This window comes from Pelecanus crispus, chromosome 9 (genome assembly GCF_030463565.1).
Source record: "Pelecanus crispus isolate bPelCri1 chromosome 9, bPelCri1.pri, whole genome shotgun sequence".
NCBI classification, from domain to species: Eukaryota; Metazoa; Chordata; class Aves; order Pelecaniformes; family Pelecanidae; genus Pelecanus; species Pelecanus crispus.
Window position 1 is genome coordinate 130,208 of NC_134651.1, and position 22,815 is coordinate 153,022.

Below are 22,815 nucleotides of genomic sequence, written 5' to 3' on the forward strand. Positions count from 1 at the left end.
CTGAGAAAGAAAACTTTAGGGCTTTGTTTTGGGTTTTTGTAGGCTTGCTTTTGGTTTCTTCCTTCCCTAGGTGTTCTATAAAACCAGGGGGGAGAAAAAGGGCTACGTAGGCTAGAGATACCCGGAAGTGAATTATTTTCAGAAGTACTTGTAACTATTATCTGTAAAGCATGCGATGTATGCACAATTTATGGCGTTCTAAAGAAAGAACTGCTGTATTTAAAACCAAAAATGCCTTTGTTTTTGCGTCCGGGAGACCGAACGATCCCAGCAGCCCGAATTAAGGCACACGCTGCTTGCGGCAGCCGCTGCAGCTCAGCCGCGCTCCCAGCCGCCGCGGCACCCGGCCGGGGGCACCGGCACCCCCCCGCAGCGCTCAGCAGCCACTTTCCCTTCCACGCCAGCGTTCCCGGTGCCGCCTCGCACGCGTCAAAGCTCGCTTCCAGCTTCGCCCGGTGCGCGGAGCTGCCAGCCGCGGACGGCGCCAGGCGCTCCGCGACCGCAGAGGCTGCCTGCAAGCGCTCACGTAGCGATGAAGTCACGCTAACGCTACGCAGAAAGCCGTACGACGCAGCCTGCAGCGGGACGAGGCGCGTCCTGGCGGCGAAGAGAACCCCGCCGTGCGCAGGATCGCCCCCGCGCTCCGCCGCCGAGGGAGCCGCCCGGCGCGGCCCCGCCCGGCCCGGCCCCGCCGCGCACCCGCGCCCGCAGGCGGGAGGCGGCCCGGGGAGCGCCGGGCGGCCGCGCTGCGGAAGTGCAGGTCGGCGCGGCGGCCTGCGTTGTCGGCGGCAGCCCCAGGAGGCCTCGGGGTGCTCTCTCCGCTGCAGCAGTGGAGGCTTTCGGGGACGATGGTGCAGCTTTACAACTTGCACCCGTTCGGGTCGCAGCGAGTAGTGCCGTGCAGGCAGGAGCCGGCGCACTTCTGCTGCGGCCGCGATGTGCTGTTCGTGGCCAGCACGGCGGCCAGCTGCAGGGTAGAAGCGTTCGCGGTGCGCGAGCAGGGCCGCTGCGAGCCCCTGGGCTCCTTCGCCACGCTGGGCCCGGTGCTGCGCATGGCGCACAGCCAGGCAGGTCAGCGTCGTTCGCCGCGGGGTCCGGGAGCGCTCGGCTACTCCAGCGCGGGGGGAGGCCCCGGGGCTCCGCCGGGCGGGGAGGGGGCGAGCGGGGGCGCTCGTGCTCCGCCGGGGCGCGTCGCGCGCTGCCGGCGCCCCACCCGCCCCTGGCCCGGGCCGCTGCCCGCTGGGGGGGCCCGGGGGGCTCGGGCGCTGCCCGCTGGGGCGGGCCCGGGGGGCTCGGGCGCTGCCCGCTGGGGGGGCCCGGGGGGCTCGGGCGCTGCCGGCTGGGGGGGCCCGGGGGGCTCGGGCGCTGCCCGCTGGGGGGGCCCGGGGGGCTCGGGCGCTGCCGGCTGCCGCGGGCCGGCGCCTGCTGAGGCGCGGACTGGTCTGAGCCGCGCGAGGGCCGGAGGTGCTGGGGCTCGTGGGCCGTGCGCGGCCAGCACGGGGCTGTTTTTGCCGTCTTCCTCCGCCCCGGTTGGAGTCTGTGCTCCTGACCTTGCTTTTTTTTTTTTTTAATTTCAGAGCACGGGGCGGGTGGTCACTCCGGCTAATCCTACAGCTCTTCATGAGCCTGTGACTTTCCCTGATCTTTAGAGAGCAAAATATTTTCTCGTTAATGGATGCTCGGGGGGGGCGAAACACCTTGTCTGCAATCACAACTCATGAAGTGGATTCACTCAGGAGTTAGTCTGGAAGTAGATCTGCAAGTCCCTTTTTTTTTTTTAATGGTGTGTGGAGTGTGTTCCACCCGGCAAAGAAACTTGCACTTTGGATTTCATTAGAGAAAAATTGGTGAAAACTGCTTTTGCAATTTTATGTAAGGGTTGAGAATTTAACATGTTCTTCGTAATGTACTACAGCAGGTAGAGAGCTCAAAAACCGTGTCATCTATTCTTTAATATCAGTACCTCTGTCTTCTTTTAAGGAGACTATCTGGTGACGATTGAAGAAAAAAGCAAAGCAACTTTCCTAAGAGCGTATATGAACTGGAGATGCATGTCTGCAGGGAGTTCTCGTGTTTGTGTTCGGATGGTTGGTCACAAGATGGAAGAGTCGTACAGTGAAACCTTAAAAGAACAGATGTCAATTGTGGAAATGCCACTTTCAGATCCTCCGCTGTGCATTTCATGTTGTCCTGTAAATGGAGATCTTCTTGTCGGCTGCAAAAATAAACTAGTCATGTTCTGTTTGAAACATCTGGTCATAAAACAGAATTTGACTGTGTTAGACTTCGAACGCTCCTTAATTTTACACATTGATAACCTCATTCCTGCTGAAGTTGCATTTTGTGCCAGACATATAGCCATCACAACAGAGCTGGATGTTCTGATCCTGAAACTGGAACTGCTCCAGCAAAGTGCAGATGGGACAGAGCAATGTGCGCACAAAGCTAGTACACTAGAAAAGCCTGTGGATGGAGGTAAGTACAGGAATTAATTTTTTTTGTTTCCAAGATTTTGCTAACTGATTCCTGTTATTCTCAGAGTAGGCTCAAACAAGGTCCTTGCCCTTCAGAAAATATTTCCAGATCATCTTGGGACTGTCAGCTAGTACATGAAAAGTTGTACCACCTGCAGTTGGAGGTAACACTTAAAACAAATATGCCATCATTCTGCAGGCATTTTCAGGATAGCGCAACCTCTACAGATGTAGAATTAGGTCCCTGTTTTGGGGTGCCACCATGGGCCAAATCAAAGCAGTAAGTAGTTCAGTGTGCTATGTTCAGAAAAATTACTCCATCAGTGTCACTGCCCAAATAAATGTGTCTCATCTGTGGGACAAGCGGGAGGCCAAAAGGAAGAAGCGTCACATGGACCTTGAAATGGACCATGCATACTGGCTTACACATTTAAGAATGCATCTGTGGCGATGCATATGCACTTTTGTCACTCTTAGTAGGCTCAGAACCTGCATAAACAAGGTGTCAGCAAATTCTCCTTTTTCAGTCCTTTGTCTTATTTAGGGACTTGCCTTAGAATCCTAGAAATCCCAAAAATAGAGGTACTCGGTAGGTTTCATTCACATGGATTGCAAGAAATCAATCCGTAAGTAATCAGTTCCCACCTTTCCAAAAGTATCAGATGAACACCAACAGACCTTAGGAAAATCCTTCATTTATAATTGAAGAAACTTAAAACAGAAAAGAATGGTCTTTTAGAAATGGAAACTGTACCTGGAAAAAATCTAAAGGTAAATAAGACTTGTCAGATAGGGAAAATATAAACTGGAATGTTCTTCACTGAGTGAAGATGGAGATAATGGCTTCCTGCTCTTAGTTGTTTTTATTATGAAAAACTAAATAGAAAAGTTCAAATTACTTTCTGAGTGTTGTTAGGATTTGCTTTCCAGAACTTAAGTGAATTTAAGATAACGCAACTTTCTATCATAGCTGCGTTTTCCTTCTTAAAGCCTCTCCAACCAAATGACAACATTTTTTGACAGCCAGCCATTTGCAGCACAGGTTGTCTTGGATTTGCCTTATAATGAACAGTTTACCTGTTCTTTCAGAATCTTGACTGTTAGATATTCGGACTGTTGAGGCTTAAATGAAGGATTGTTCTCATCTTTCAGCATAGCTGTTTTCAAAATCTCATGGTTTGAGGAAGCCAATGCTAGCTAGAGAGCTGCAATTGGAGTATTTAATTGATAGTGTGTCATATCATTTTGTTACTGCTAAATGGAATGGTTTGAACGATTAATACAGCATTTTCATTGTTAAGGTTTAGGAGATGAAGGCCCTTCAACACATACTTTGCAGCTTGAATTAGATGAGTTCATCGTATGTCAGAAGCCAGTGGAACTGCGTGGGGAAGAAAGTAAGCTGTGTGAGATACCCATCACACTGGAATCCACAGAGTTACCTACAGAAGACACAAAGCACTTCCAAGTGCGGTATCTGCTTTTCAGGTATTACAAATGTATTTTCCCCTTTATGTGGTAACTTACTACAAGAAACTAAAATCAGCTGTGGCTTATGTCTTGTTGAAAGAAAAATCCTGGTATTTTGACTTCTGGGGTATTTATAAGGGTTTGGTTTTTTTTTCACTGAGGAAATAATGTGATACCAAAGAAAGCCCATTTTTGAATAGAGTAGAATATTTCAGTTGGAAGGGACCTGCAATGATGATCTAGTCCAACTGCCTGACCACTTCAGGGCTGACCAAAAGTTAAAGTATGTTATTAAGGGCATTGTCCAAATGCCTCTTAAACAGACAGGCACGCGGCATCGACCACCTCTCCAGGAAGCCTGTTCCAGCGTCTGACCGCCCTCTTGGTAAAGAAAAGCTTCCTAATGTCAAGTGTGAACCTCCCCTGACGGATGACGCAGCTTTGAACCATTCCCAGGCATCCCAGGATTCCAGGGAGAAGAGCTCAGCACCTCCCTCTCCACATCCCCTCCTCGGGAAGCTGCAGAGAGCGATGAGGTTGCCCCTTAGTCTCCTCCTCTCCAAACTGGACAAACCCAGAGTCCTCAGCCGCTCCTCAGAGGACATGCCTTCCAGCCCCGTCACCAGCTTTGTTGCCCTCCTCTGGATGGATTTGAGTACCTTCCCGTCCTTCTCAAACGGTGGGGCCCAGAACTGCACACGGTACTGAAGGTGAGGCCGCACCAACACTGAATACAGCAGGATAATCCCCTGTCTTGGCTGGCAGGCCATGCCGTGCTTGATGCCCCTCGAGGATGCGGTTTGCCCTCCTGGCTGCCAGGGCACACTGCTGGCTCACGCTGAGCCTGCTGCCCACCAGCACCCCCGGCTCCCTTTCTGCAGGGCTGCTCGCCAGCCACTTCTTTCCCAGTTTATACTTGTGCCTGGCATTACTGTGTCCTAGGTGCAAGAGTTGGCACTTGGACTTGTTCCATTTCATGCTGTTGATGATTGCCCAGTGCTCCAATCTATCTAGGTCCCTCTGCGAGGCATCTTGTCCCTCAAGAGAGTCAGCAGCACCTCCCAGTTTGGTATCGTCAGCGAACTTGCTAATGGTGCATTCAACTCCTGCATCCGGATCATTGATCACAATCTTGAACAGCACTAGCCCTAGGATTGAGCCCTTAGGAACACCGCTGGTGACGGGTCGCCAGCCAGATGTAGCCCCATTCACTACAACCCTTTCGGCTCTGCCGTGTAGCCAGTTCTTCACCCAGCACACCGTGAACCTGCTCGTCTCGCAGTTGGACAGCTTTTGGCCTCGCAAATCCTAAGTTTCATTTTATTTGGGGAACGTGACTGGTTGGTACAATTAAACTAGAATAGAGCTTTGGTGGTTTTGCAAATCTAGTGATGTTTAGTGTCTGCTTTCATCATACATCCTTGTATGCTGTGAAGAGCAGTCATGGCAGCTTCTCTTGTGATGTATCAGAAGGGATGGTCTTTTCTCAGCATACCAAATGACAGAATCATTTATGTTGAAAGGGATCTCCTGAGACCATCTAGTCCAATACCCCACCCCCTCCCTTCTCAAGCAGGGTCAGCTAGAACAGGTTTTCCAGGACCCTGTCTAGTCAGGTTTTGAGTATGTCCACAGATGCAGGCTCCACAAACTCTCTGGGCAACCTGTTACAGTCTCTGACCACCCACAGTTTTTATACTTTGAAGCTGAACTGGCAAAACCAAATTTTACATACCTTATTCTGAAGCAGCTTGTGCCAAATTCTGTTATTTTGTTAGTGATCAAAGCCATTAAACTTTTATCCAAACCAAGGAAGAATGGATGTCACAGTCCAGCAGTGAATTCCAAAGCAAAGCAGGAAAAAGGATGACACATAATAGGAAAGAAGAGTAGGATTGGAGATGGCACCATGTTACATATAGCTCAGTTGAATAAAAAGAGAGGGGAAAAAAAAGGTTAAAGTCAGGTTCAAATCAATTGCAGTGTGTCTTCCAGTGATCCCAGACTTTGACACGTCTTGTAGACCAGCAAAGAAAGAGGATTTTTGGTTGCAAGAACTCAAGATAATTGTCTCTATCTGTGCCACATGCTTCTTGGCATTGCCATGATAACTGAATTAGTAGTAGGAGAGTGCACATTGTTGTTGAGTATTAAAACATCAGCTATGCCTGTTACAGCTGGTGCTGTTTACTTGTCCAAAATAGCTCATAATAATTTCTCACTGAGGTCCTATGTTGTTTTGTATTTTTTTCTCTAGACGTTTTACACCCGACCAGTCGCCTTTTGGGTTTTGTGAAGAGACGAAGTTGCACTCTGTTCAACTGCTTCCTGTATACCAGACAGGTATATGGATATGCATGGATGCATTATGGCCTATGTCACAGAAAAAAGGAAAGAGCTTCTTTGTATATTCTGTTTTGTACCCTGTTTCTGAATGATTTGTTTTTAAATTAAGGTCTTTCCTCCCTTTTCAACGATTTAAACTGAGCTTCTACTAACAAGGAAGTCTTTAAGTTTCTCCGAGTTCTGCATAGACCTTGAACTAAAATACCAGTTCACTACACCAAAAGAGGAAGACTCAAATCAGCTTTTATCAGTTATCTGCTGATTAATTTTACATCACAAAACAGCCACTCTTTTTAACACTCTGTATTAATAAAATTATCCTCTGTGTTATAAGATACTGAGCTGCCTCTCATTAGTCAACAGCGGAAATCAGAGTAGTGAACCTTAATAACCATTAAGATACAGGTTACCTTTCTGCCAGGCTTTAATTAAAACCGCAAGGGATGAATGCAGATTTTGGGGGTTCACCAATACATACTAGCTCGAGCCCCAACAGACCCATGGAAAAATTTAATGCTGTATGTTATCAATCAGCTTTACTGACTGCTCACGCAGTTTGTGGTTGTCTCTCTGCGAAGTAGCAAAGCCTCATTTAAGTTGCAGTTGACTCAAGAGAATGAGTTACTTGCCATTTAACTCCAGCTATCTTACGTTCTCTTGTGATTTACAGTCTTTGACAAGAGGGTCTGTAGAATCTGAACACAGCCTTTACCTGCCAAAGTGGCTTTATAAATAAATTCTGCTATACCCAGCCTTTCTTTCCCTTAAGTGAGGACCTGTATTTTGGTGCGCTGCAGCTGCAGTTCTGGATGAGCATTCGTCCCAGTTCACAAATAGTTGTCTAAGATTGGGCTGATCATTCAGTCCATGGATGCTTAGTTGTGATGAATCTTCCAGGACTCTCAGATGCTGTTACATCTATAGAAGTTCTTCACTTGGCGGTCCATCCACATTTTTGTTAAAAATGCCTCCAAATGAGGTAACATGACATGCAAATTTTTGACCTGTGCACTGATCTTCATATAGTTCTTTTTGTCTTTGCTAGCTAGTAACAAAACCAGTCTGCAACCTGGGCAGGTTTGGTAGTATCTTTCAGACATCAGGCTTGCAAAGGAATTGCCAGGTTTTAATTTATGAGGTATATAAAATGCGTTTCTTATTGTTACATCTAGGAAGTTCTGTGACAGCCCATGAGGAAACTGAGAACAAGAGAGAACTACTGAGTCTCTTTTGCTTTTTCTCTTTACCTCATGTTGGATATCTCTACTCTGTTGGGAAGTTAGTAGAACTGATTTCTACTTACCAATATTCAGAGAAGTCAGAGCAGGCAGTTCTCACTCCACAGTTCCTGCACGTCATTACAAGGTACTATGTTTATGATTTTGCTGATAGTATTACTACATTTCTCTATGCTGCTGCCTCCTGCCCCACCACCCCCCCATGTCCTTCATAGCCTCCTGGAACTCTCTGGGTAGGCTCATGTGATAGTGCAGCATGCCCTTCTGCTTAGGCTTCAAGGCCAGTTTCTATGAAGGAAAAAGACCTGATTCTCTGTAGTCTTGGCTACTTGATTTTTGCAAGTCTTCATTTTTTTCCTTCATCGTTGTGGTTTCTTCTTTCCCTCTAGTGAGAACCTGCAGTGTTTCACAGTGCGGTGCAGTGCAGCAGCAGCTCGTGATGAGGATCCATATATTGATACAACCATGAAGGTGCACCTCTCGTTATCTTGCTAAAAGAATGGGGGTAGTAGTATGGCACTTAGTTTCCTTTTGAAATCCTGTGAGATTATACTGGCTGGACCGGTAAAATGGCATTCAAAATGAGTATTTTACTTCAGTCTATAGCATATTGTATTTTAATGGTCTACAACTACCTCAATGAAACAATCTATTATTGCCATTCAAGATTCTAGACCATTAGTAAAATGTTTTCAAAAACATCAAAAGCTATAAAATCACTTACATTTTAAACTGAATTCCATGCTTTCCTGTATAAATCTGAATGAAGGGTGCAGAGTTTTCCCTTATTGCAGCTGATGATGTTTCTCTCTCTCAGGTGTCCTTGAAAAACCAGTTTTTGTAAGAGGATTGTAGGCACTTGAACAAGTCTGCTACCAGATGCTTAGTGCATGTTTTTTCAGGAGGAGGGCTTTTTATCCTTGGAGGTCTAGACTTCTCCCCTTCCTTAAATTGCTTATCAATAAAAATACATTGAATTGCACAGATTGGGATATACGTTAATAAAAATAGCAGGAAAGGTAGACTGAAGTGTATTTTAAGTTAGCATTTAAGGACTTCTTCTGCACATGTAGACAGCAGACATAAAGACACCATAGGACAGTAGAGGTAGTATAAAACTTTCAAGAGCCAAACATGTATTCTCTGCTCTCCATAGAGGCACTGAGATAAAGAATACAAACATGTGACACAATCTATCCTGTCCCTTCTCTAGTCTCAGCTTTCTGTGTTTTTGCTGTGGGTTACGTTCAGTCCATCGCAGTTCCTCCAGTCAGGCAACAGGCTGCCTTCTGCCTCAGCGGGAGGTTTGAGGAGGTGTGCATTTAATGGTGGTCTGCAGGCTGCAGTCCCTTATGGATGTCCATACTGCAGCTTGCCCTCCACGGGCAGCAGACCTGCTCTGGCATGGGTCCTCCCATAGGCCGCGGTCCCTCGGGGGCATCCCTGCCCTGGTGTGAGTTCTCCATGGGCCACATTCCCTCAGGGGTGTCCCTGCCCTGGTACGGGTCATCCATGGGCCGCATTCCCTCAGGGGTGGCCCTGCCCTGGTACGGGTCATCCGTGGGCCGCAGTCCCTCTGGGGTGGCCCTGCCCTGGTACGGGTCATCCATGGGCCGCAGTCCCTCTGGGGTGGCCCTGCCCTGGTACGGGTCATCCATGGGCCGCAGTTCCTCTGGGGTGGCCCTGCTCTGGTACGGGTCATCCATGGGCTGCAGTCCCTCTGGGGTGGCCCTGCCCTGGTACGGGTCATCCATGGGCCGCAGTTCCTCTGGGGTGGCCCTGCTCTGGTACGGGTCATCCATGGGCTGCAGTCCCTCAGGGGTGCCCCTGCTCTGGTGTGGGCTGCCCACAGGCTACATTCCCTCAGGGGCGTTCCTGCCCCAGTGCGGCATTTGAAGTGTGGTGATGATGATGGTTATTATTATTATTTATATATTATTGTTATTATTTTTCCTGCTGGTTTTTCACATCACTTCCGAGCTGGCTGGTTCTCGTTCTGACTAGCCCAGGGCAGTTCAGAGCCTCCTGGTCACCGCTGCAGCCCTCTGCCTCTTTACAAGAAATTTTGAGGTTTCTTCAAAAAGTAGGGTACATGTATGATGCTGTGTTGTCTTGCTTCACTGTGTATGTTAATTTGTAAATATGGTATTTTATCTTCTTAAAGCTGTAAATTTAGAATATTTCTGGGCAAATGAGGTTGCATTTTTCCATTTTTAGTCCAGTATAGACGATATGGTAAGTTTTACCTGAAAGGTGCATATTGAACAAATCAGGGAGGTACTACTGGGTATGTAATGTAACAATAGGCAAGCAAATATAATACTTCTATCTAAAAATGCTTTTTGTAAGCAACTGAAATCAAACTGTTTTAACCATGTCAAGCAATCTTTTACAACTTGGCCAAATTCAAACTAAGTGGGGTTAAGTTTTCCACGTTAGGCATCTCACTCAGGCTCAGTTGTTTTGAGACACACAGCTAAAACTGTGTAGTTGCTTTACCCATTTTTAAATTATTTATGTCACAGTTTTATGAGTATTTTTATTCTTGCTTAAGTGAAGCACTCAAAGTTAGGAAAGCCAGTTGAATGTTTTTAGTGTCAGATCATTGGACAGAGGTTAAATTTTTTCTTTTTTTTTTTTTATTTAGAGATTCAAAGTACACACTAACTGAAATTACAGAACAATCATTTTCCTTTGTAGGCTTGTCCACCTGTCGCACTGGATGTCTGCACATTAAGAATGCAGCTTTTTATAGGACCAAGGGCTATCTGTCATTTCAAAAACCATATAATTCTTTTGACTAAGGCGGACACGGAAGACATTACTGAAAGAAGGAAGCCTACAAGAAGGATGCTGTAAGGATTTGTGTCTTTTAGGAAGATGGTATTTATAGCTCTGTGTACAGTGCTGAATTTGTGGGTGTTGGAGTTGAAGAGAGGTTCCTCTGTGGAAAAACTGTCGAATTAATTCCTTAGTGCATGAGAACAGAAATCAAGCATTTTTTTTTTCAATTCTACTGTATTAACTGACATAGCATATGTGAGGGTAGGGTCACAAATGCTTAAAATCAACAAAATAAGTTACTTAAGATTGTAAAAAACTTAACTTCCGTAAGTAATGTTAAAATAACATTACTAAGAACCTATGTGCTACTGAGAAGAAAAAATGTTTATCCTGAGAAACAAAAATATGTAGGAGTACCGAAACTACAGGCTAACAAAATGTGTTGTAGGACAAAATGAAAATGTCTTACATTTGGTTAAGAGTTCTTTCCAAGAAAAGTTATGAACATCACTATAGTAATCCATGACAAAAGAAGGATCGGACTTTGGCCCAAGATGCTCTTGTAGCGTGTAGGTAGCCAGAGGCATTTGTGACTTTTTACCTATTTCTGCGAGAACTGCTGTTCCCATTCTTTTTCGAGGGCTTTTCATAAAACAGCTAAACAGCTATTCTAAAACAGCTATTCAGAAAGCACATTTATTGAAGTCAGTTCAAGTTCATTAACAAAAGTGGTACAGCTATAGTTAGTTGAAGAGTTACTTGAACCAGTATTTCTTAAAGCCTAGAACAGACATTATTCAGAAGATGAGGATAAGCCCATCAAGGAGAATGGTAATTCAAAATACTGTAGTTTTCTCTGTATAAAGCACAGTTTCTTCTGCCAGTTATGTTGTTTCAAAGATTATAGTTGGCGTTTGAGGAAGATACTCTTTACCTTCTGTTAAGAACGTAAGTTGAACAAATACTAGTCTACTTAAGGCCATCATTTGAAAATAAAGATGTAAATATCCCAGAACAGTTGAAACAAAAAACCAGAAAAAACAACAAAAAGAGTCTGTGTTTTCCTACAGTGTTTTAACCTTAGGGCATTACAGACCTAGCCAATGTGTAAGAGTAAAAGCATTCAAATACTTTTTAATGCTGTGTCTTGGCAAACACTTTAATAGAGCTGCATGGGCAAACATGCGGTAAGTCCTTACAGAAAGTAAGTAAACATCTTAGCTAATTTAAATTACTTAACTTGATGTAAGTATCTGATACTACCTGGTCTTAAGCCTGGGAGAAGATGTAGTAGATAGTTCTGATGATGTTCTTGGTGTATGAACATGCCTATCCCCATTCTGTTATTAGCCACTATGACTTAAATTCACAACTTAAATCTCAAGCATTTACTGGCCTGCAAGCATACTTATTTATGCATTTAAATTATCGAGTGCGGTTTTTTTGGCTGTGTAGTGTTTATTTGGACACTGACAACTCAACTCTTTTCCTTCTCTCTAGTTCCAGAAAGGCTGACAGCATCAAATCCAGAACAAATTCTGAGTCAGAGCCTGGTTGGAATTTATATATTATAAACACTGTTTCAACCATTCAACTTTACAGAGAAATGGTATTACCCAACTCCTGCTTTTGTTGTTTGGTGACTAAAAATAAGTACTGTTAATTAATCTCTGATGCACGTCATTGATGAATATAGTGTAATATATTTCTCATGAATAGCCCATAATGCTAACTCAAATGGCTGCTGCCCTCATTAGAATTGTTCCTCTATTTTTGCCAGCAGCCTAAGTATATTGTGTGTCTGTTCTAGGTAGATTATAGTAGAACTTACGAAAATATAAGAACTGAGAGTTGCATCCATCTTCTAAGTGAGGCTCACTTACTGGTCCGAGCAGCCATGATGGACCCTAGTTTCCTTAAATCAGATGAGAAAGAAGAACTTCTAAAAGCATTCAGAGAAAGTTGTGCCTTCTTAGGAGACTGCTACAGCAGGTATGTTTTAGATGTCAAAGTGATGTAGGCGAGCTTTAGTTTCCAATAATGTAACCTTAAAATGAAAATCCATCATTCTTTGCTGTTTTATGTTGGTATTGCATATATAATATAAATCTTTGCATTCTATGAAAACAGCTTAATCTAGTCATCTCTTCAGTATCTGATTGTCTTTATTGTCATTGAACACAGAATACAGCATTACGTTGAATATGAGCTATGTATTTGCAGATGCAAAAATACTTTGCTGGATGTATTATTTTGGTTCTTACAAACAGTGATGGCAGAAGTGTTGCCCTTAGTTGTTTTGTTCTTTTTTCTCTTCCTCTCTCTTGCCTCTAGGTTTGACACAAGGGATTACCACCTTGCTTTGCCATACTACAGAATGTCAGGTTTATCCATGACTGAAGTTTTAAAGAGACTAGTTTCAGAACGTGATGAAATACAGGCATATGAAAGAGGATTTATATTTTACTTAACTCACTCTCTTAATGAAGACGTAAATGAAGAATTAAGTAAGGTAGAAACAATTTTTTAAGAAAGCTTTGTCTCAATTTTCTTTCATCTCCCATTTCTACAACAAAACAAACTGTTTCTTTGAACATTGCCAAATTGTACAGGTTGGTGAAACTAATTCACTGTGGCAGTGGATATTCTTCTAGCACCCCAGAATATGGGTTGAATCACTGCTGGTTAGAGATCCTTCACTTTTACCAGTAGGGAGGAAAGATGCAGGAAAGGCACTATGATTTAATAGTTAAGCTGTACTTGTCTGTTTTATAAAAAAAAAAACAAACAAACAAAAAAAACCCAACAAACCAAAACCCACAAAAACCCACAATACTGTCATATGCAATAGAAGACTGTATATCTGGAAAGGTCTAAACTGTCAAATGGCTTTTATTTTAATAGGAATCAGCAAATAAAGTTCTCCAAATATTCTGTCTTGCTGACCCTGTGCAGCTGCCTCATATCCTCTGCAGCCCTTGCATGAGAAATGTATGTCCTTTGACAGCTGTGAAGTATCTTCAGAAAGTAGAAAAGATTATGCCATCAGTGGTCCTGACACTTACTAAGGCTTTCATGGCTCTGAAAATGGGAGACCTGACAATGTATGAACGTGAGATGGACTCCTATACGGAGGTAAAGTATGCTGAAAGCATGAGCTATCCACGCTTTGCAAAGCCCAAGTCGGTAGGTTTGGCTTGTAGTTGTGTTTTACAGTAAAGGAAACTTCCAGTCACTCCTCTTCCTCCTGATATGCTGTATAGGCTACGCTGAGTGTCTGCAATAACAGTAGAGTCGCGGGCTGGCATCACTTTACCCTGTAGTCGTATCTTGGCAAAGCCTTACCAAATAAGCAAAAGCTTTGAAGCTGTTCATTCTTGATAAATTAAATGCCGTTTACTGGGGTGTAATAAGTTCTGCAGAGCCAGTGCTCTTCAGCAGTATGGCAGGGTTGTATAGGAGCATTTTTACACCCCTCCACCTGTCATTAACATGTTATATGCCCATGAAAACACCACCTGTATGCAAACAGCCCTTACTGAATTGCTCTTGAAGCAGAATGTCCCTGGTGCACACAAACTAAAGTTTCTGTATATAATTTCCCATCTTTCTTATGTGGAATCAAAGCACTTAACCCTTATTAAGATCAGATCAGAATGTATTTCTGCCAAAGTAAGAATTCCACATCAGTGGGGGAAAAATGTTAGTGAAGCAGTCTCTAGATGTTCACATGTGGTTTTAGACTGAGACCAGTCTGTAAATTACTTCTTAAGGTTGATCAAGACTGTTGAATATTCAAAGGTACAGAGCTTGAAATACAGACTCTTTCTGAAAGCGAGATATTGGAGGTCTAAAAACTTTTAAAATAAACCGATAGCTGTTCCAAAGTTAGATATCGTACTTTGGTAGGAGAAGTCCTGGAGAGCTTTCAAAGTTAGCAGTTTTTGAATTGCAAGGTGGGAACTGTGGAGAGCTTTCAACAATGATATTCAGCCCCACCTGCTTTAACCATTTGCAGCATTATCAAGTGAAATTGCCGTGTTTTGAGCAAACATACACATTCCACTGCATGGATGTTATTTAGAGAATAAGGTGGGTGGGATTTGGGTGTTGGGGTTTTGGGTTTTTTTTTTCTTTTTTATCTGACCTATTAAAAAATGTTCTATTGCACCTCACCTTTAAAAAGCATTTTGTTGCAAAGTAGAAAAAATAACACTTTCAGAAAGATATAGTTTGTATGCATAGTGGGGTGAAATCTGAATTTTCCTCCTAGGTCTGCCTTATATTTCCTGTGTAATTAATTTAATCTGCTTAGGCATCATTTCCCCACTGTCTTTGAAGTGGAAATAGTATTTTGTCATGCTTACCTTCAAAAGCACTCAGATATCCAGAAACAACTTACCGTTGCACGTAGTGCAGCACATTTTGATCGTTGTTTCAGGGGTATTTTCAAAATAAAAATCATACTTTAGCAAAGCAGTCTACTGAAATTTAGCAAAGTAGTCTATTGAAATTTCAGCCAGTGTTTTTTTAAAACACCATGTGTGTTGAATGTCGTGGACTTCATAGTGAAATCTATCTTTCTGACATGCACAGTAACTCCAGATTACAACAGCATGTTACTTTCAGTGTTAAGGCAAATGGCCTGTTGCTCAGGAGTCACTGCTCTGGCACATGGTTTGGAGCTTGGTCTCTGGAGAGCTGTTCTATAAAGAGTAGAAAGGATTTATTTCCTTCCCCTGACTTTCCTTCATTTCATCTGTCTAAACTTCACTGCCTGAGGAAATACTGAGTTTGCTGAGTTGAATCATATGTGGATTGAATTCTTCACCTGATTTATATCTGACTGTGTTTGTAGACAATACTGGCTTGTGGCTTCATTGGACAACCAAAACTCTTGAGACAGCATAAGGAAGGAATTGTTATTCCAACTGAGTTTGCTGTTCACCTGAAGGAGATGCAGCCTGGTTTACTGGTGGCTGCCACTGTGGCCTTACATGAGAACAGTAAGATTGAACTGGAAGAAGCAGATATCTTTTTCAAGGTTGGTCTGTGATCATTTTTTGCGTCTGTTTTTCTCATAGTGATGTTGTTACAGGTAAGCAAAGCAGCCTTGGTTGCTCCTTCACTCACATTTCAGCATTTCTTCAGAAAGAGGGAAATGAGGGTTGGATATATTCCAGTCATGATAGATGACTACAGAGTCAGAAACTGGACCTTCTGGAAAGAAATACTGATAAATCAATAAAAAACCAAATTCCATTAACTTCTTTGGTTTGACCCTGTCATTTGAATGGAGAATACCCTGATCTCAGAGATCTTTCAGTGGCTTCCTAGTAATTTGGCTTTCTAAGGCTACTGAAATTTAACAGAATTTAGATAAATCACTTCCATAAGCTCCTTTTGAAGCAATCATTAGGATTGAAACATACTTCTAAAAAATCAGACTTAAGTATGAAGGTATATAATGTTCTGATACTCTGTATAAATTTCTGAAAGAAGAACGGGTCTCTGCAGTTTATGAGAAGAAAGATAAATATAATTTTTCTGGTGTCACTGAAGTTTTCTTTATTTAGATTGGGAATAGACAAACCTTTTTTCTTTTCTCTACAATGAATAGCATTGTTTGGATTAAACCCATGTATTCTTCAATGTAGGTATGTTGCAGTCTTTTATCTGTTACTGTGAAAGACCCGTATCAGAAATACAAAGTCACGAAACTCAAATTAGAACAAGCGGTGGTGTTTAAAGCCAGTTGGAAACCAAGTAAAAGTCCTTTTTGCTGACACACCACACCTTAAAGTATCTCCCTTGTGGGTCCTACCGTTATACCCAGCTGAGCTACACAGCATCTCTTATCATGGCCTTTATATTCTTTCAAAGACACCTGCTTGGCTATTGGTATATATATATAAAATCCTCCAAATTAGCAGTCTGTAAACACTTGCTGACAGTGTGCTGATATTTCTGGCAGTGGAGTAAATCTTGAAGAAGAAACAATCTATCGTTTAGAATTGACTACCTTAAAATCATTCCATGAACTTTTTACTTTGCATAGCACTGTATTATGTAGAATGGCATCCATTAGAAAAACATCAAGACAAAAAAGGAACCGAAATTCTGCTTCTGGTAGAAGTGAAAAACTTCCTTCTGTCTCTTCTAACTTCTGCCACTATTAAGTACCACAGTCTGTGCTAACTTGCTGTCTTCTGACGGTTTTGTTCTTAGATGTTGTGTGGTAGCAGTGAAAACACTATTCCTCAGCTCTTGGTGGATTTCTGGGAAGCTCTTCTTGTAGTGTGCTCTCAGGAAGAAATACTTCAAGATCTTTTATTGAGGGTTACTTCTCAGTATGTTTGGAGAATAGCAAAGAAGCAACTTCCTGAGACTAAGCCATTGAAAACAACAGAGGATCTGGTAAGTATACCACTCGGAGGAAGGTTTATGACTGCATTGTGCCTCCAAAAGCTATCCAAATACTGTCCTTAGTATTTTAATTCTGGACAGTTTATCTCTGAAAAGGAGCAAGACTGAAAGCAAATAAGGTAGTGTGCAGTTACGAAAGAGGTATTGCTGGCTCTGGGGAGCCTGCTCTTTGGGGACCTTTGCGAATCTGTTTCCAACAGGAATCTCAGCTCGGGACAGAAATAAAGGCTAAAATGAAGCAATGAGAGTTTGTCAGGTGGAGTGTTCACAATTTTACAAAGCTAACTAAATGAGAAAAATGTGTTAGTGATGAATTTTAAAGGATTCTCAATGGGAAATCTGAAATACAGAATTAAATAGAAGTTTCCAGTTTATTTGTTACTAAATTGTATGAACTAGAAGGAAAAAGTAGCTGCTATTCTAAATTACACTATTTCAGAGTAAAATTTTCTTCACTTGTGGTGTGTTTCACATGGAACTGTCATTAACAGAAACATTTCTTTTATTGTAACTTGATTCTTTCTTGTATAGATAAACTCCTGTAATCATTTTGGGTTGATTTTCCCTTGGGTAACTACCATAATGTCAGTGGGATCTCCATCTGATAAAGATTACCATGAAGATATCTCAAAACTACAGGTATGAAACCCTTAAATCTTACTGTTTACAGCTTAGATGCATTCTGCAAATCTTCGTGTATGTATGAACAACTTTCTCTGGCAGACTCACACACACACACCCCCCCCCCCCCCCGCCCAGTTATCCAAGTTGAACTAAAAGGCCCATTGAAATGATGGGGAAAAAAAATACTGAAGAGATATGTCGATAACAATGATATTTACATTTGCAGTCTACTCTATAAACTTGCTTCCTCAGGTTTTAGTAACATTTATTAAAGGAAATACTATTTCAAAATTATTCCGATAAGTAAGGGCTTCTGTTCTAAGGTTATGGTTAGCATTTTTTTGGAAAGTTTGTCTTAAATCCAAACAATACTTTTTCTTCTTGTCTTCAGTCTCTTTTCTGTAGTCAGTCAATCAATATAGTTTCAGCTCTGCCTGTCTTGGAGCCTCTGACAGAGGCTGGCAACGTTGGCCTCGCCATGCACGTTCTCTGCAATACCCGTCTAGGCAAGTACGAGGAAGCCATTGACGAGCTTCTTGAAAGGTGTCCTGGTGCAGCTGTATTATATGCTCAGCACGAGCTGAAAGATGACAATCGGGTGAGCTACTTTTGTTAAAGTTGTTCAGTTTTTTTTGTTTTGGTTTTTTCCTAACTAAAATGCTATTTTGTACAGATGGACTCTGGATGGATCAAATAGCCTAGCTTTCAGACCAAGTAAATTGGTTAGCTTGCTTTGAACCTCTTGCTTGGCATTTAAATTCCAGAACTCAGTCCCCACTAATTTTAATGGAATATTTTTTTCCCAGTTTCTTCTGTGACTTCTTGTATTCATTCTAGTAAATTTAAGGCATAGTCTTTTCAGATGGCAGAGTGCCTCAGAAAAGGGAGAGTATGTTCTTTTTCCACTGTAAATGAAAAACTAGCTAGTTTCTCACTAATCAGTGTTCTGAATTGTTTGGCAGTGTTGCATAACGTGAAATTTTAGTGGTAAGCTAACTGTTAAAGAGATCATGGTCCTTCAAATAAAATCACACTTAAATATGTTCTTCCTGTGTTCTAGTAACATGTTATGGCTTTACAACATCAGAATGGTACTGGTGCACTAGTGGAAAGATTATGTTCTTTATGTCCCATTTTTCCCCTTAGGCCTCTGTACAGTGTTAATTCTGGAACTGATTTTATTCCAGTGTTCCAGGAGTACAGGAGTTTACTTCCATTGCCCATCACAGCTACTCAATTTATTGTACACAGTTTTGCTGGCCAGAGTCAGCAACGGTGATCCTCTACCAGATGGATATACTAGAACTCTGTTCAAAACCAGATTTGTGTTTTTTATTCAGATCTGAAAATAGTTTCTTTGATTGTTTCCACGTTAGTTATAGGGCTCAATGTGAGGCTGCAGTACTGAATCTGAACACAGGTGGAAGAAAAGAGTTACCACGTTTAAAAAAGAAGGAAAGAAATCCCTTCCCCTCTCTCCATTCTTATCAACAAAATTATATACAAAACATAACTCACTACTACAGCTGTTGGAAGTAGATGGATTAGGTCAGGAGACAGAGCAGTGTTGTTATAGTAATGCTGCTCACCACTTTGCGTGGAGCTGTTTGGAGGGAAAACCCGCAATTTTCCGACTGCATCAGTCTTGCTAATATGTAACTTTTCTCTTATAAACTTTTATCCAGAGAGGCACTAGGGGGCACTGTGTAAAAAGTTTCAAGTCTAAAAAGATCACACTGAAAACTGAAAATACAACATATACAAAATCACTGCATTTCAAAGCATTATATAAATTAATTACTGAGTTCATCATAACCTACCTGTATTTGTACACATCTGAGCTAAGTTCAGTGTATTTCTAGCAGGTCTTTCATACTCTTAACTGCAATCCTTGTTAATTTACACATTTGCTGTGGGTTTTTGTGGATTAGGCTGTATGGTGGAACAAGCTGCTTCCTGAACTTTGCAAGAGAACCAGAGTTACTGGCAATGACTGCCCTGTTCTTATTTCATCACTGAAAGGTAAATCAATTGATTGCAACTCAACTCCAGAAGCCTTTGTATGTCATCTGACATTCTAAATACCTTACCTCAGGGTAAGGACTACTGATGTGATAATTTACCAAAAAAAGGGGACCTTTTTCTATGGTTAAAGCTAATACAGCTCAGCAGGCTTTTTAGTCATTAGCACAGGATTCTGCAACATATAAAAATCATGGCATTCATTTTTGTATCGAAAACAGTTAAATTGCGGGAACCGTATTGTTTCTATATAGGTCAAGAATAGACACCATTAAACAAACTTACTAAATAGAACTAATAGATAGTTATTGGGTTTTTTTTCTAGGCTAAGTGACTTTATGGTTCTCAGCAATGACAGCTAATAGGCTACTGTTGAGATAACCCAGTGGGCATTTAAGTGTGTATTGATAATTAGGTCGTAGACTAAAAAACCACAATGTGTTACTACTAGAAGTAGAGAAACCAACCCTGGTAGTTGATGTAGTCCTATTGTTACATGTTTGGAGGAAGTCAGTAACATTAGGTATAGGTGAAGGGCCAGTGTATTTGTTTTGACAGAATAAGATTGAATAAAGCACATGTAGCTAAAAAATGGTGCCAGTGTAATGTCTGAGGGCAGAAAAACAGCATCATGGCGTTGCATTGTGCAGCACAGGTTGCCGTGCTCTATCATAAAGTTCTAGTTTCTAGTGCTAGCGGTTCTTCTTTTGAAAAACTGTTTTCATGCAGGAACTGCTGTAATAGCTTAAGAACATAATGTTAAACAGCTTGGTCTGAGAAGCTGCTTGCAAAACATCACATTTTATAGATAGTGCTGAGTTAGGGTACTAGTATAGATCTCTAGGGCTTCCTTTGCATTTGCTACAAAAGATGTGAAGTACTAGAGCAGACTTCCATAAGCATTAGTGCCACATGTAGACCTGGTGAGTCAAGATAGAGGTATGGTTTTAATCTAAGACATAATTTCAGTTTACTTTTGAGATTTCCTATAGTTGTATCTGCTCCCAAATGGGTGTGTCTCAAATTTCATTCCAGTTGCAATATTTAGATAATTTGATGACTTCAATTAGTAATTACATTGTTAATGTTTTTTTTATTTCTTTGTTCTAAAACCAAAATACCTAAACAAGATTTTCTCCCCTGCTCTGAGCAGAAACGTTATCAGTTGTTGCAATGGAACTGGAATTAAGGGATTTCCTCAGTCTTGTACCAGAGGATGGAACTGCAGCATTTTTCCTGCCACATCTTCTTCACTGCAGCCAGAGGAAGCTGCTGACCTAAAACAGTGAAAGTCTACTATGCTCTCAAATATGAAGAATGTGCTGGAATAAAAAAAGTAAATGAAGCAAACAGTATAACTACATATAGAGTACCGTGGGACTCCCCTCACATAAATCACGTCATTTCTCAGTTGATACCTTCTGACAGCTATCAAATGACAGCTATTGTCTGAGGCAAACCATCTGTTTTGAAGCTAATACTATTACACTCTGACAAAGGTCAGCAAACCAGAATTTCTGCCAGGTAGAACTGAATGGTGGTTGGACTGGTAAAAACATAGCTATTCAGCTGTTAGGCAGGATCACTCATTTTCTCAATGAGGGTGATCTTATGGCCAAAGCGGCTAGAAAATACAGACTGTACAGTACAATTGAGTGTACAATATTGACTGAAAGTAAAGCAGGGAGTCAGTCTTAATGGTATGTTTGTTAGTTGGATCACTGACCTAGGGAGGAGTTTAAGCTCAGGCATTTGTCTAACTGTATGAGTAAAAGTAAGTGCCTTACTCTTCCCAGTGGAAGTAGCCAGTAAACAAGTATTTGAAGTATTGCTAGGTCACATATCCAGCTGAAAACTCATATTTCTTCTAGGTTTTTTTGGTGTCTCAGGTACTTGTGCATGTATGTACTGATGTTTGTCTCTTGGGCAGAAAACATCCTTCTGTTCCTTCAGCTGGAATTCAGTCCTAATAAACTGTCACAATGTTTATGGCCTTCTTATGAATGCAGTTTGGTTTTTTGAGAATCTACCACAAATAAAACAATGACTCCATGAGCCCATAACCATCTAAAGGCCTAATTAGCTGACACTGACTCTTACCAAATCCATTTTCACCGAAGCTGTAATGTTACTTAAACCTGTAAAAGTCAGTCAGAAGAGATCATCTACACTGCAAATAAAATATCTTTAAAAAAAAAAAAGAAAGAAAAAAATAGTTAACTCCCCTATGTAGCATTCCTGCTACACCCAAAATCAATGATCTAATTTACTAGTAGGGGTTATCTGCTTTCAGTAGAATCTTTCTACCTTAAAAAAGGCCAAAGCGATTTAGACTTGTTATAGAGAAGCAACTTCCTTTCTTCTGGTAGCTGTAAAGCCCAAATGTTTTGCTTTGCCTGCCTGTCCCATACATCCTTCCCTTCTGTTTGACACAGCTCTAACATACATGGCGTTGGGCTATTAAAATACAACTGGATGGCATGATGATACCTGCTCTTACTGCTTTCATTTCTGACCAGCATCAGTCATGCACTAATACTGCTGCTTCCATCTGTCAAGAAATGCTTAATTTGCCTGGGTCTGCACTACATAAATAACAGCAAAATGATCCCACTGCCTGAGTTGTTTAAAAGTCATCAGAACAAAGCTCTTAAGTGTAGTAGTCACCAAATTTTGTCCTTCACTGTCTGAATTTCATCAGGTTTATTTCAGCATAACTTTGTCTTGTAATTATTTTCATAACAGAAGACCGAAAACATCTTGTGCAACCATGATCCCTCAGCTATTGCATCTTTTAAATTCACTATCTTGAAAGATGTTACTGGATAAAATGGTAAAATAATTCAACAGAAATAATAGAACTATTGTGTTAGCTGTTAAAATATATATACTCTCATATAATTGAAGTGTTAACCGATGGATAAAGTGATAGCCAAATTCCTGTTTTCCAAGCAATAACTACTAACATATCTGACCAGTAAAATGTGCCAGCAGATACCTAAAACAAAATTTGCTGTTACATAGCGTTATTTACAAACTTTAAAAAAAAAAAAGGGAAAGCACATTTCATTTGGCTCCTCCATGTTCCTCAGCAGTTAAATAACATGCATTAGGCATCACCTAGAATATGTTTTGCTTACAAGATACTATTTTTATTTAGAGAAAAAGTTATTGATAAGCTGTTATATCCATTCAGCTGTCATAGTCTATGGCCTTTTCATTAGCCGTGGGCCACCAAACAAAGTCTTCAAAACACACGTGGAGATGAATTGTCCAGGAGATGATAGTATTTCTTAGGAAATGCTTCACTGAAGGTAGACCTTGGTGAATCACTGTGGTAAAGTGTTTTCATCGTTCTAGTGTGCCTGCTTACACTTGCACTAGTGTTTACACTTGTACTGATTGAATAATCTTGAGAACAAAGACTGTTT

General features: G+C 41.7%; 1 protein-coding gene across 2 annotated transcripts; it reads left to right on the forward strand.

Annotated features, from left to right (window-relative positions):
• Positions 1-848: 848 nt before the first annotated feature.
• HPS3 (HPS3 biogenesis of lysosomal organelles complex 2 subunit 1) lies at positions 849-20,774 on the forward strand. Of its 2 annotated transcripts, XM_075716614.1 has the most exons (17): positions 849-1,071; positions 1,981-2,475; positions 3,791-3,962; positions 6,202-6,287; positions 7,463-7,655; positions 7,918-7,999; positions 10,229-10,383; positions 11,813-11,921; positions 12,123-12,304; positions 12,647-12,824; positions 13,217-13,447; positions 15,171-15,356; positions 16,541-16,729; positions 17,270-17,377; positions 17,754-17,960; positions 19,294-19,384; positions 20,538-20,774. In XM_075716614.1, the coding sequence occupies exons 1-17, from the start codon at positions 849-851 to the stop codon at positions 20,663-20,665; spliced, it is 3,015 nt and encodes a 1,004-aa protein (XP_075572729.1). In that variant the 3' UTR covers positions 20,666-20,774. The 2 variants fall into 2 exon arrangements, with proteins under 2 accessions (XP_075572729.1, XP_075572731.1); XM_075716616.1 differs by lacking the exon at positions 1,981-2,475.
• The last annotated feature ends 2,041 nt before the right edge of the window (positions 20,775-22,815 follow it).